Here is a 15,453-nt window from a genome sequence, read left to right as displayed (position 1 = left end):
AAACAATAAAAAAGCAACTAACCAAAACTAAAAAAAGTACATTTCAGAACAATTATGCACTACAATTTTCTATGTTGAACCTTACAATTGACCAGAACCATAAATGATCTAGAAATTACATGAATATAGATGTGCTTGTGCCTTTATAAGAGCAAAGCTGGGGCGGCGCCATGGCTCACTTGGTTAATCCTCCGCCTGTGGTGCCCGCATCCCATATGGGCACTGGGTTATAGTTCCGGTTGCTCCCCTTCCAGTCCAGCTCTCTGCTGTGGCCCGGGAGGGCAGTGAAGGATGGCCCAAGTGCTTGGGCCCTGCACCCGCATGGGAGACCAGGAAGAAGCTCCTGGCTCCTGGCTTCGGATAGGCGCAGCGCTGGCCGTAGCGGCCATTTTGGGTGTGAACCAACGGAAGGAAGACCTTTCTCTGTCTCTCTGTCGGTAACTCTACCTGTCAAATTAAAAAAAAAAAAAAAAAGGCAAAGCTCACTTATATTTAACTGAATTGAAATTACTACTAAATTACTGATTCCCTTCTAAGTATTATGTTACACTGAAAGTAACAATGATTGAAAGTTCTCTTTTAGTTAAGTTACATAACAGGTCAGTTATGCATTAGACATTTTTCTGTGACTTCATTGAGATGTGAATAATGATTCAACACTAAAGAAAATGAGTAGGAAAAATTATTCTTTTATCCTACTCATAACTACATTTAAGTATACATCAAGGAACTACTATTCAAATACTTTTGACCTGCATGCTCAGCACTAATGTTTGTTTTTTTTGTTTTTTTTTTTGTTTTTTGGACAGGCAGAGTGGACAGTGAGAGAAAGAGAGAGTGAAAGGTCTTCCTTTGCCGTTGGTTTACCTCCCAATGGCCGCTGCGGCTGGCGCACCGCGCTGATCCAAGCCAGGAGCCAGGTGCTTCTCCTGGTCTCCCATGCGGGTGCGGGGCCCAAGCACTTGGGCCATCCTCCACTGCACTCCCTGGCCACAGCAGAGAGCTGGCCTGGAAGAGGGGCAACTGGGACAGAATCCGGCGCCCCGACCGGGACTAGAACCCGGTGTGCTGGCGCCGCAGGCAGAGGATTAGCCTATTGAGCTGCGGTGACGGCCAAGCACTAATGATTAATACTATGGTTATTACTTATTAGGTGAGGCAGTTTGTTTGTTTTTTTTTTTTTTTTTTTTTTTTTGACAGGCAGAGTTAGTGTGAGAGACAGAGAGAAAGGTCTTCCTTCCATTGGTTCACCCCCAAAATGGCCACCACAGCCGGCACCCTGAGCCAATATGAAGCTAGGAGCCAGGTGCTTCCTCCTGGTCTCCCATGCGGGTGCAGGGCCCAAGCACTTGGGCCATCCTCCATGAGGCAGTTTTTTAAAAAATGTGTTCAAAAAGGCCTGCGCTGTGGCTCACTTAGCTAATCCTCCGGTGCTGGCATCCCATATGGGTGCCAGGTTCTAGTCCTGGTTGCTCCTCTTCCAGTCCAGCTCTCTGCTGTGGCCCAGGAAGGCAGTGGAGGATGGCCCAAGTGCTTGGGCCCTGCACCTGCATGGGAGACCAGCAGGAGGCTCCTGGCTCCTGGCTTTGGATTGGCGCAGCACTGGCCGTGGCAGCCATCTGGGGGGGTGAACCAATGGAAGGAAGACCTTTCTCTCTCTCACTATCTGTCAAAAAAAAAAAAAAAAAAAAAAAAAACCGCATTAAAAATAACTTCATCTAAATTCAGTTACACAGAAACAAAATCTTTTTAAACATGTAGGATATAACAAGAAAGTAAAATTTGGGAACATAATCAGAATGTAAGAAGACTATATATATGTTCAAATAATCCACACCGAAGTTAAAAAAGCTCAGTTAAAAGACATCTGTATTTTTAAATTTGTGTTTCTGGAAAGGAAATGCATAATTACATTTCCACAGAATGAGTGTAAAGATCTTTATATAATTTATAATATACCAAGAGCAACACAAACATGGTTTTTTTTCTGTATTTTTTTAAGATTTGTAAAATTAGTTGTTGAAGATCTCAATAGGAAAATGACCTCACAAACCTATACAGTTAACTAAGACCACTATCCTCAATTACAAAATACCAAGTTTCCCATCCTACTACAACACCATCGGAAGATAGGTACCAATTGTTAAAAATGTTCATTCTGATTTTTTGTTCAAAGTTACGGTTACCTTAAGTTTGAAGAGCTAAGCATACAGTCTGAGAATTTGTGTACATATGTACTTAACGTGCTTTAACAACAAGAGAAATGTAATACCATAGTTAATGATTCCATTTGAAATGATTTTCTGACAGATAAGTGAACATTTCCTTGAATGGCACAGTTTAGGGTATCAGGTATTTATTATATATAGTATATGTACACATATATACAGATTATACAGCCTTAAGATTATGTGCTAAAAATTACTTAAAATGTATTTTAAAAAATTTTAGCACAAAATAACTAGAGGAAGTGTTCTAGCTGTCCAAGGTGTAATAATCAGAGAATTCTGAACCTGGTTCTTTTTCTTTTGGGATGCTGTTCACAGAATCATTCTCTGAATGCCACATTCACAACAGAACTTTGCCCTTTCTACAGGGTATTTAGTCCCGCATTCATGGCAGAATTTTGGTAAGTGTCCAGATGAATTTCCTTCAAGGCCTTTAATATTTCCACCATTAGAGCTGGCGCTGCGGCTCACTAGGCTAATCCTCTGCCTTTGGCGCCGGCACCCCGGGTTCTAGTCCTGGTCGGGGCGCCGGATTCTGTCCCGGTTGCCCCTCTTCCAGTCCAGTTCTCTGCTGTGGCCCGGGAAGGCAGTGGAGGATGGCCCAAGTGCTTGGGCCCTGAACCCGCATGGGAGACCAGGAGAAGCACCTGGCTCCTGGCTTTGGATTGGCGTGGTGCAACGGCTGCAATGCGCCGGCCGCGGCGGCCATTGGAGGGCGAACCAACAGCAAAAAGGAAGACCTTTCTCTCTGTCTCTCTGTCTCTCTCTCTCACTGTCTACTCTGCCTGTCAAAAAAAAAAAAAAAAAAAAAACCCAAAAAATATTTCCACCATTAAGTGAAGATGTATGATGTATAGTCTCCATCTGGCCTTGCAATGTAACGTCAGCGTATGTTTTTCTTTTGCTTGTAAGCACACCGGAGGCAGGGTTTCTTGCCAGACTAGGTGGTGTGGAATTTCAAGGTTTGATGTTAGTTTTGTAAATGGGTAACAACTCATGTCTTTTGATAGCACTGTTTGATTTTGTATCACAGTCATACTGCCTTTGTACATTTCTTCCAGTTCGAAGTGGAGGGCCTAACATGCCCATGTTACCTGCATGAGGGGCTGCTGTCCCTTTATGAGAGGGAGATAGGGTCTGAAGTTTGTTTCCCAAAGAACTGTTAACTGAGGACACTTTACCTGAAGGCATACCTACAACAGCTTTGCTAGTGCCACTTGGTTGCGGTGATCTTGAAGATCCTGATGATGTGGTTCCAGGGGAATTTGACTTTTTAACTGCAGGTGGCTTATACTGTGTCCGAGAAGCTGGTTTTCCTTTGGTATCTGTAGAAAATTTCCCTTTATTACTAATACGTACTGCTTGTTCTTTACAGAAATTTCTATGTCTATCAGCTGCATTTTCATTGAATCTCCTATGGCTCTATGGGCATTATATATAATCGGGATCATAGGAAGGTGGAGGAGGAAGTTTTCTACCCTTTTTCAGTGCCTGATCAAGGCCTTTAACTTCTTGTATGGTGGTGATGAATTCTTCATGTTTTCTTCTCCAATCAGATGGTTTCTTTGGTGGTTCTGGCCTAGGTTTCAGAGGTTTAACTTGGAATATCCGTTCCATTAGCTCTTTGTCTGTTTGAATCAAAAGTCTTAGTTTTTTGGTGGCAGTTTTCTGGCAAATAGGTCCATGTCTTTTTTAATGCTACTGGAAGATTGTTCTTCCACAAATCTTGCAAGGTAACAGGTCTCCAACTTGGACAACACTTCCATTCTCTTCCAGTTCCTCTATTGTGCCACCGCTTCGGAATCAGATTGACTCCTCCTGCTGCACCTGCCACCACCCCTGTATGTTTTCTATATTGAAGTAACACCTTGACTGTAGGGACTCCATTTTAGAGCACATGAGGCCCTGTCTTGAGAAAGCACTCCCTCACCATGAGACTCTGTTCTGAAAACTACGATTGAAAACACTCAGACAATAGCAGTCCACTACATCATACTTGGCAAAGCATAGAAACCCCCTAGCATGATTGCTCAAGCTTAAAAACAGGCTGCACCTGGTTAATGATAAGATTGTAATTTGTCTATGTCCTACCTATGATTTAGGCCAATACCTGGATTTATGTCAAGATTATAATTAAAATTGTTAAGGCTGTAACTGGTATTGTGAAGATTGTAACTGATACTAGCTTCACATAGGCTTTAGGTTAGCTTGACCCCAGTAACAACGTATTCCCCCTCCCATTCTTGTGGTTTTTGCCTTTATAAACCCTGTTGCTTTGGGCTTTGAGGTCGAGCGTTCTTTAGGGCATGAGCCCACTCTACACCACCAGCAACAAAGGACCATCAGATTTTATCAATGTGTGGTGCTCCTCTGTTTGCACTTGCTCAGGTACAGCAATATGACTCCTCTCTTTTATGTTCTACCTCCCAGGTTTTTTTTTTTTTAACCTTGGATTTTTTGAACACTTGTCAGTATTATAGTTTATCTATTGCAGTTTTTGACTGCATCTCTTTGTATAGTTTTTTAGTGTTTGCTTTAAGGATTGTCATAACTAATGCATAACTTTTACAGTTCATTTAAAAGTAATATCTTGGGGCCAGCACGGTAGCGTAGCGGGTAAAGCCGCCGCCTGCAGTGCTGGCATCCCATATGGGCACTGGTTCTAGTCCCGGCTGCTCCACTTCCAATCCAGCTCTCTGCTATGGCCTGGGAAAGCAGCAGAAGATGGCCCAAGTGCTTGAGTCCCTGTACCTGCATGGGAGGCCCGGAGGAGGCTCCTGGCTCCTGGCTTCGGATCAACACAGCTCTTGCCATGCGGCCAACTATGGAGTGAACCAGTGGATGGAAGACCTCTCTCTCTCTCTCTCTCTCTCTGCCTCTCCTACACTCTTTGTCTAACTTTGACTTTCAAATAAATAAATCTTTAAAAAATAAAATTAATATACCAATTCAATTGAGGTATAGAGGTCTTACCATCATTTACATTCCTTTACCTTCTCCCCTTTATGTTATGGTTATAAGTTAGAAAACTCATCAGACACTTGTAATTTTTGCTTATTAATATTAGATTTAAAAAAATACCCATATATTTATCATTTCTGTTTCTATTACTTGATACTTGATTTTGGTATCATGTGCTTTCTATCTGGAAGTTTTCTTAGTGGTCTAATTCTTTTAATTTTTTAAGATTTATTTATTTGACAGAGTTAGAGGGAGTGAGAGAGAGAGAATGAGAGAATGAGAACTTCCATCTGCTGGTTCACTCTCCAATGGCTGCAACAGCTGGAGCTGAGCTGATCTGAAGCCAGGAGTTAGGAGCTGCTTCTGGGTCTCCCACATGGGTGTGGGGGCTCAAGTACTTGGGCCACCTTCTGCTGCTTTCCCAGGCACTTTAGCAAGGAGCTGGATTGGAAGTGGAGCAGCTGAGACTCTAAGCAGTCCTCATACGAGATGCCGGCACTGCAGTTGGTCGCTTTACCTGCTGTGCCACAGCACCGCTCCGTGGCAGTTACTTTTTTTGCCTCCCTGATTTCTGACTGCAAACAGCTTGCTGGGGGATCTTGGGTTGCTTTATCACTGCTCCTATGTAACAATGGATTTCAGCCATAGAACAAAGGTTGCTTTTGCCACCTGAAAGGTTTACAAGTATTTATTATGTATTTAATGTATCACTTGGAATGGTGAAATTTATTAAAGACTTTAAAATTTTTTTTTTTTTTTTTTTTTTTTTTTTAGTTGAGAGAGACAGAGAGAAAGGTCTTCCTTCCATTGGTTCACCCCTAAATGGCCGCTACGGCTGGTGTGCTGCGGCTGGCGCGCCGTGCCGATCTGAAGCCAAGAGCCAGGTGCCTCCTCCTGGTCTCCCATGGGGTGCAGAGCCCAAGCACTTGGGCCATCCTCCACTGCCTTCCCGGGCCACAGCAGAGAGCTGGCCTGGAAGAGGGGCAACCGGGACAGAATCCGGTGCCCCGACCGGGACTAGAACCTGAGGTGTTGGCGCCACAGGTGGAGGATTAACCTAGTGAGCTGCAGTGCTGGCCAAAGACTTTTTGATATCTGTGTCAAGAAGAATTCTTGTGTAGAACAATAATGTTAAATGTATTAGAGGATGTTGCTGATAAATTGATTTTTCTTGGTGTAGAACAACTCAATTTGGCAAAGTTTAGAATTTAGAAGTTTTAGAAGTTAGAATTAGTTTCAGGATGAAGACTGGCTAGTTAGAAAGTGATAATGTTCTGTAAGTACTTGTTTCTTTTTCAGGTTGTGATATGGCCAATTCCAGGAGCTTTTGCTGAGAATGTTGTTTATGACTTTTGCTTTATTAGTAAACATTCATTTGCAACAAAGTTTTGAAGGTGCAGATTGGAAAACAGAAATATGTGGTTATTGCACATTAAACCTAGAATCAAATAATTATCTAAATATTTAACAAGCCATTTTTTAAAAAATTTCACTTTCCATGAACATTTTATTTTATTTTTAAAGATTTAAAAATTTTATTTGAAAGGCAAAGTTACAGAGAGAGGAGGAGAGACAGAGATCTTCCATCTGCTGGCTTACTCTAAAAGGTTGCAATGGCCAGGGCTCAGCCAGGCTGAAGCCAGGAGCCAGGAGCTTAATCCTGTCTCATATGGGTGGCATGGGTTCGAGTACTTGGGCCATCTTCTGCTGCTTTCCCAGGTCCATTATCCTAACAAGCCATTTTTAAAAGAAAGCTTTTATTTAATGCACACAAATTTCATAGGTACAGCTTTAGGAATATAGTAGTTCTTCCCCCCATACCTGCCCTCCCACTCCCACTCCTGTTCCACCTCCTACTCCTTTTCTCATCACATTCTTCACTAAGATTAATTTTTAATTAACTTTATGTACAGAAGGCCAACTCTATACTAAGTAAATATTTCCACAGTTTGCACCCACACAGACACAGAAAGTATAAAGTACTGTTTGAAAACAGTTTTACAGTTAATTCTCATAGTACAACTCATTAAGGACAGAGGTCCTACATGGGGAGTAAGTGCACAGTGACTCTTGTTACAACAAGCCATTCTTACATCAAAGATTGAAATGCCCAATGTCCCACTTACACCTTTGATAGAATGGAGGTTCCTAGTCAGCAAGAGCATCAGGACAGTGCAGAGACTTCGTTTATAGCCAGATAAATAAATATGTTCCTAGAGACTAATAGTATCTATACAGAATATTAAACTGCTAACAGCGTTCAAGGACATGGGCTGTCTTTTTTATTGGTGCAGAGTATTTAGGTAGAAGACAGTTGCACCTGAAGATTAAGTATAAATCATCTAAACCAGTGGTTCTCTACCTTGACTGTGCTTTGGAGTTACTTTGAAGTGTGTTGCTAGAAATACTGACTTTTGGCTGCAACTGCTAGGGCTGCGCCGATCCAAAGCCAGGAGCCAGGAGCTTCTTCTGGGTGTCCCACATGGGTGCAGGGGCCCAAGGACTTGGCCATCTTCTTCCGCTTTCCCAGGCCATAGCAGAGAGCTAGATTGGAAGTGGAGCAGCTGGGTCTCGAACTGACATCCATGTGTGATGCCGGCACTGCAGGCAGCGGCTTTACTGGCTACATCACAGTGCCAGCCCTGCTATTGGAATTTTAATAGTGACTGTATTAAACCTGTATGTCACTTTGTGTAGTATGAAGATATATATATTTGACAGGTCTTCCATCTGCTGGTTCACTCCCCAGATGGCTGCTTTGCTCAGGGCTGCACCATTCTGAAGCCAGGAGCCTGGAGCCTCCTCCTGGTCTCCCACATGGGTGCAGTGGCCCAAGGACTTCAGCCATCTTCTTCTGCTTTCCCAGCAGAGAGCTGGACCAGAGGTGGAGCCACTGGGACTCAAACCGGCACCATATGGGATGCCAGCACTGTGGGCGGTGGCTTTACCTGCTACACCATAGCGCCGGCCCCAGTATGGATATTTTAACAATATTCTCAAATCTATTATTCCTCAAATACATAGTTGTGGAGTATTTTCCATTTATTTGTGACTTCAGTTTCTTCAATTAATGTTTTATATTTTTCAGGGTTCAGATCTTCTCTCTTGGTTAAGCTTATTCCTAAGAATCTTATTCTTTTGGTACTGTTGTAAATGATATTTTTCTTAATTTTTCAGAAAGTTTGTTACTGATATAAAGAAATGCAGATGATTTTTATATCCTGACACTTTAATGAATTCTATTTACAGTGCTTTTTGGTAGAGTTATGACTTCTGCAAATGGGAATAACTTTCTTTCTAACCTGAATGCATTTAATTTATTTTTTTTCTCCGATTGTTCTTTCTAGTACTTTCAGTAACGTATTGATTGGACATGGTGAGAGTGGGCATCATAAACTTACACAAGTCTCAGAGGTAATGCTTTCAGTTTTCCACCGCTAGTTATGGTTAGCAATGGCCTTGTCTGTTTTTGGAGCTTTGTTTTGGTCTTTGATTTGTAATGTATTTCCCTGTTTCCTTGATTTTGTGATTGTTTCTCTGTGCATTAAATAAGATAATGAGTTGTGTCAGAGATTCTCATGCTAGGGGCCTCTCAAATCTTTGTGGTGTGGCACAGATATTGAGGGTGTAGCAAATCCTGTTAATGTCCTAAGACAGGCAAGATAAAAGCCCGTTACTTGAGATGCAGCTGGAAAGTGAGAGTGCTAGATGGGTGTTCTGTCCTCGGGGAGAAGATGAGAGCTGGAGTTTTTCTGCTGTTTGCTCTGCCAAATTCTTGCACACTAGGTCAGCTTGCACACTATGGGCTTTAAAGACTAGCTACTGGAAATGAGACCTTAAATCACCTTTTTTTTTGGGGGGTGGTGGTTTGAGATGCTTACATTCCATATCAGAGTGCCTTGGTTTAATTCCTGACTCCGACTCCTGACTCTAACTTTCTGCTCTTGTAAACCCTGAGAGCCAGGATGCTGGTTGGTTTCCTGCAACCCGTGTGTGGGGCCGGACTGAGTTCTGGCCCCCAGTTTCAGCGGTAGCCCAGCCAGCCCTGGCTGTTGTAGGCAGAGCTTCCTGTTCTGCCCTCTTGCTGATGTTTGTTGAGTTTTCTTGTGTTGTCTTTATCAGAGTAATGCTGGACTCAGGATGAGTTATGTCATGTTCCCTTCCTCCAGCTCTTTTTTTTTTGGGGGGGGGGGTGGAGTGGGGGAAGAGCTTGAGCTTGAGAAGGATTGGTGTTAATTCTTTAAATGCTTGGTGGAATTCATCAGTCAAGCCATTTGGTTCTGGGCTTTTGCTTTTTCTTTCTGGGTTTTTTTTTTTTTTTTTTTTTTTTTAGATTTTATTATTTATTGAGTTAGAGCACACATACGTGCTTCCATCCACTGGTTCACTCCCCAAATGGCTGCAACAGTCAGGGATGGGCCAGGCCAAAGCCAGGGGCTTCATCCAGGTCTCCCACGTGGGTGCAGGGGCCCAAGCACTTGGGCTGTCTTCTGCTGCTTTCCCAGGCCCATTAGCAGGGAACTGGATTGGAAATGCAGCAGCCGGGACTCAAACTGTTGCCCATGTGGGATGCTGGCACTGCAGGCAGTAGCTTTACCCACTGTGCCAGAGCAGTGGCACCCCAGGCTTTTTCTTGTTGGGAGGTTTTTTGATTGTTGATTCAATCTCCTGATACAGGTCTGCTGGGATTTTGTATTCTTGAGTCCAGGTAATTTGTGTGTTTCTAGGAATTTGTTTTCATGTGATTAATTAATTGTTGGCATACAATTCATTGAACTTGAGAATGTGGGTTAAGGTAGTTACAGGTTTTTTTTTTTTAATTGTAAATCTGCAAAACATAAGATTTACCATTTTAATCATTTTAAGTGTAAAATTCAATGACACTGTGTACATTCACAGTGTTGTGTAATGATCTCCAATACCGATTTTCAGAATCTTTTCATCATTCCATACTAAAATTCTATATCCATTAATCAATAACTCTCCATTCTGTCCCCCCCCCCCCCCACCAACTCCCTGGTCACATCTATTTTACTACTGATTTCTGAATGTGCCTATTCTGGTTATGTCCCTTAGTGTTTGTCCCTTGGTGTCTGCTTTTTATAAGTATTTTACTTAGCATGTTTTCAGGGTTCATCAGTGTTCTAGCATATATCAGAATTTCCCTCCTTTTTCAGACTGAATATCTATGCGTTCACTACATTCTGTTTATCCATTCGTCTGTTGTTGAACAGTTGGTTTGTTTCCATCTTTGCACAACTGTGAATAATGCTGCTGTGGACACAGGGTACAAGTATCTGTTTGAGTCCCTGTTCTCAGTTCTCTGGGGTATGTTCCTAGGAACTGCCGGATTTTAGCATAATTCTATGTGTAACTTTGAAAAACAACCAAACTATTTTACATAGTGGCCACTTCATTCTGCATTCTCACCAACAATACACAAGGGTTCTGATTTTTTGCACATTCTCACCATTTGTTATTTTCTGGTTTTTGTTTGTTTAAATAATAGCCACCCAAATGCATATAAAGTGATATCTCATTATGGTTTTGATTTGCATTTCCCTAAATAGTAGTCATATACTGAACCTGTTTTCATGCAATAAAGACTAGTTGTTTATGTTTCCTGGAGAAAATGTCTATTCAAGACCTTTGCCCCTTTTTGAATAAGTTGTTTTTTTGGATCATTTTGGAACTTTATATTTTTAATTGTCAAATATATTTACTCTTCCAAAGATTTAGGATTTTAGATACTCATTTTAATATTTTTTAAGGTTTTTATTTATTTGAGAGGTAGAGTTATAGACAGTGATAGGAAGAGACAGAGAGAAAGGTCTTTCGTCCGCTGGTTCTCCCCGCAAATGGCTGCAACAGATAGAGTTGGGCCCATCTGAAGCCAGGAGCCCGGAGCTTCTTCCAGGTCTCCCATGCAGGTGCAGGGGCCCAAGCGCTTGGGTCATCTTCCACTGCCTCCCCAGGCCATAGCTGAGAGCTCTTTCAGAAGAGGAGCAGCCGGAACTAGAACCAGTGCCCATATGGGATGCCAGCACTGCAGAGGATTAACCTACTGTGCCATGGCACTAGCCCCTTATTTTAATATTTTATATGAAACATATCTAGAAAATGCTCCACAGAAAATTGCCTTGTGTTTTCATGATAATTGGCTAAATGTGACAGATCTTTCTTTGTTACAGAGGAAGCAGATGGTGATTCTGAGTTGCTTTCCATGTGTCTGGGCTGTTTCCAGAGAGTGCTCCTTCTATTTCCATTATGGCAAACTTTCAGGAAAAAAAAATGGCTGCCTAGACTCTTGGGATATTATTTGGTGGTGAGGCTCCCCAAGGCTCCAGTGATAGACCTGTTAAGCTTCAATTTTTTTTTTAACCTGGAAAGTTTTATGTTTCTAGTCAAACACAGAACACAAACAATATCCTCACCCCTTGACATCTGATTGTTAATTATACCTGCAAATTAGAATTTACTTTATTTCTTTCTTTTTTTAAAAAAATCATTTAAATCTGATGTATCATCATTAAGAACATCTACCTCCAGCAGGAAGTTTGGATGCAAGTTTGCCGTCTATCAATTTTAGGTTGGAGCCACATGTATTTGGTGCTGTAGATATAGATTCTAGGGTTCTTTAAAACATTAATGGAAAATGTGCATATTATGCAAAAGCTGTGCGTGGATTCAAAATCTTTTTGCATTCAGGGTGGGCATTGTACAGTGGTTAAGTTACCTCTTGAAGCACCTATATTCCATATTGGAGTGCCTAGTTAGAGTCCTGGCTCCACTTCTGATCCAGCTTCCTGCTAATGTGCACCCTGGGAGATACCAGGTGGTGGCTCAAGTATTTGAACCCCACCACCCACATGAGAAACCCAAATTGAGTTCTGAGCTTCTGTCCTCAGTCTGGTCCAGCCTGGCATTTAGGGAGTGAACCAGTGGATAGAAGATCTCTCTCTCTCTCTCTGTATGTCTGTCCTTCTCTTCCTTCCTGTGGGGAGCAGCCCGGACTGGACTGAGTTGCTGGAATTAAGACTTATTCTATGCATCTGCTCTCCCACAATATGGCGCTGGGAGAGAAGTAAACAGCTTCCGCACAGCTGCCTCCAGTTCAACCAATAAACTGTAGGACTTGCTACTGATTGGAGAGCAGCGTACTCGGCGTGTGGGCAGCCGAGTTAGGATTGGCGGAGGAGGACTATAAAGGAGGAGAGAGACGGCATGCACCAGGAACATCTAAGGGGAACATCTGAGGGAACGCCTGTGCAGCCCCCAGAGAGCCGGCCGGCGGTGTGCCGCTCCCCTGCGGAAGTGGGGAATGTGGCCAGGGGGAATCGCCCTTCCACGGAGGTGGAAGGGATAGTAGCCAACCCGGGAAGAACCAGCAGCAAACCCGGGGAGGGCCGAGCAGACGAAAGAACAGCGCAGGGTTTAGTGTCGCTCCTCCACGAAGAGGGGGAGCGACACTTCCTCCCTCCCTCTAGATATTCCTTTTTTTTTTCTTTTCTTCCTTCCTCCTTTCTCGCTCTTTCCCTTCCTCCCCCTACTTTCTTTTCTTCCTTAATATTTTATTTATTTGAAAGAATTACAGAGAGAGAGGGACAGAGAGATCTACCACCTGCTGATTTGCTTCCCAGATGGCCGCAACACTCGGGACTGGGCTAGGCTGGAGCCAGGAGCTTCATCAGTCTCCCACGTGGGTGGCAGGGGCCCAAGTCCTTGGGCCATCTTCTGCTTTTCACAGGCCATTAGTAGGGAGCTGATCAGAAGTGGAGCAGCTGAGACATGAACTGGCACCTATATGGGATGCCAACATCACTCAGCGAGTTTACCTGCTACACTACAATGCCAGCCCTGTCACGCTGCCTTTCAAATAAATAAATAAAACTTTAAAACTTTTTTGCTTAAATATCTTGTAATTCCATTTTTATGAACTTGAAAAAAAAAAGATTTATTTGAAAGAGTTAGAAAGAGAGGGAAATATCTTCCATTTGCTGGTTTACTCCTCAAATGGCCACAGTGACCAGGGCTGGGCCAGGCCAAAGCTAGAAGCTTCATTTGGGTCTCCCACCTGGGTGGCAAGGACTCAAACACTTGGGCCGTCTTCACTACTTTCCTAGGTGCATTAGCACAAAGCTGGATCAGAAGTGGAGTAGCTGATGCCCATATGGGATGCCTGAGTCACATGTGGCAACTTAACCCACTGTGCCATAATATTGGCCCCTTCCATGAACTTTCTGGAGTACCTCATAACTGCAACTTCTGCCCTTCATCAGGAGGCTCAGGGTTAGAAGTGAATCAATTAAACACATCTGAGTTCAGGTGTTTGTTTCTTTTATGGTAGTGCCAACATTTCATTGTGATTAAAAGGAAGGACAGGGGCTGGTGCTCTGGCAGAGCAGGTAAAGCTGCCCCTGTGATGCCAAGCATCCCATATGGGCACTGGCTGCTCCACTTGTGATCTAGCTCCCTGTTAATGCACCTGGGGAAGCAGCAGAAGATGACCCAAGTGCTTGGGCCCCTGCATCCGTGTGAGAGACTCAGAAGAAACTTCTGGCTTCCAATCGGCCCAGCTCTGACTGTTGTGGCCATTTGGGGAGTGAACCAGCAAATGGAGGAGCTCATTCTCATTCTGTCTTTCAAATAAATAAATCCTAAAAAAAAAAATGTTACTCAGGGCCACATACTTAGTAAGTGGTAGAGTCTGGATACAAACCTAGGCCAATATGACACCAATTTTGAAACAAAAATTAGGGAAGAAGACAAATACATTTCAAATAGTGTGATATTATTGTGGCTGATTAGGAAAGCTATATAGATGTTAGTTAAAAAATAGAAGATTCCATATATAGAAAGATCTAAGAAAAAAATGGGAGCGGGGTACAGGGAGGTGTGCCAGCATTGTGGCACAGTGGGTTAAACTACCACCTGTGAAACCAGCATCCCATATAGGCACTAGATGAGGCCTAGCTGCTCCACTTCAGATTCAGCTCTGTGCTAATGCACCTGGGAAAGTGCTTGGACCCCTGCCACTCCCTTGGGAGACTGGATGGAGTTACAGGCTCCTGGCTTCAGCCTGGCCCAGCCCTGGCTATTGCAGCCATGTGGGAAATGAACCAATGAATGGAAGATCTTTCTGTCTCTGTTTATTTCAAGTAAATAAAAATAAATCTTAAAAATGTTGGGAATGTTATCTAAATGTCCGGAAGCCACGTTCTTATTTAACTTCATTTATTTCTATTTGAATATTTATTTATTTATTTGAAAGGCAGGGAAGGAGAGAGAGAGAGAGATCTTCCATCTGCTAGTTCACTCCCCAAATGGCTGCAACGGCTGGGGCTGGACCAGGCTGAAGGCAGAAGCTTCTTCTGGGTCTCCCACGTGGATGCAAGGGCCCAAGTACTTGGACCATCTTCCACTGCTTTCCCAGGCACAATAATAGGGAACTGGATGGGAAGTGGAGCAGCTGGGACTTGAAACAGCTCCTATATGGCAGAGGCTTAGCCTTCCACGCCAAAGTGCTGGCCTCTCACTTATTTTTATTTGAAAGGCAGAGAGAGAGCTTCCATCTGCTGGTTCACTCCCCCAAATACCTGCAACAGCCAAAGCCAGGAGCCTGGAACTTCATTCAGGTCTTAAAAGTGGTGGCAGAGACTCAAGTCCATAACCACTGCTTCCCAGTGTACGCATTAAATCATAAGGAGCTAGAATTGGATGTGGAGCCAAGACTCGAACCCAAACACTCCAGTATGGAATGTAGGTGTCCCAAGCAGCAGCTTAATCACTGTGCCAAACTTCCCACTCAAAGTGCTCACATTTATTTTCTTGATTGATACAGGTGTCCTGTCCATGTGTGCTGCAGAATTTCTTTTCAGATTCTAATTTTGTATTTGAGCATTTTGTATCTTGGAAGCTTTTATCTTTTTTTTTTTTTTGAAAAAAATTATTTATTTATTTGCAAGGCAGCGTTACAAAGGCAGAGAGAGAGAGGTCTTCCATCTGCTGGTTCACTCCCCAAAAGGCCACAATGGCCAGAGCTGCGCTGATCCAAAGCCAGGAGCCAGGAGCTTCTTCTGGCCCTCCCACGTGGGTGCAGGGGCCCAAGGACTTGGGCCATCTTCTACTGCTTTCCCAGATCATAGCAGAGAGCTGGATCAGAAGTAGAGCAGCTGGGACTTGAACCAGTGCCTCTATGGGATGCCGGCGGTGGCTTTACCTGCATTGCCACAGTGCCGGCTCCCAGCTTTTATCTTGATTACTG

General features: G+C 43.3%; 1 protein-coding gene and 1 pseudogene across 1 annotated transcript in view; one reads left to right on the top strand and one right to left on the bottom strand.

Moving 5' to 3' along the window:
* Window positions 1-3,060: 3,060 nt before the first annotated feature.
* On the bottom strand, window positions 3,061-4,252 carry LOC100350447 (zinc finger C2HC domain-containing protein 1A-like; annotated as a pseudogene).
* Window positions 4,253-8,421: 4,169 nt separating this feature from the next.
* MYLK3 (myosin light chain kinase 3) overlaps window positions 8,422-15,453 on the top strand; it is a 69,071-nt gene continuing 62,039 nt past the window's right edge. The window contains exon 1 of the mRNA XM_008248379.4: window positions 8,422-8,603. Within this exon, the coding sequence (XP_008246601.1) occupies window positions 8,496-8,603 (108 nt within the window). The 5' untranslated portion in view covers window positions 8,422-8,495. The remainder of the gene's footprint in view (window positions 8,604-15,453) is intronic.

Source organism: Oryctolagus cuniculus, chromosome 18, assembly GCF_964237555.1.
Source record: "Oryctolagus cuniculus chromosome 18, mOryCun1.1, whole genome shotgun sequence".
Taxonomy (NCBI): Eukaryota; Metazoa; Chordata; class Mammalia; order Lagomorpha; family Leporidae; genus Oryctolagus; species Oryctolagus cuniculus.
Note: the sequence above shows the minus strand (reverse complement) of the source record. Positions and strands in the feature narration are given on the sequence as shown.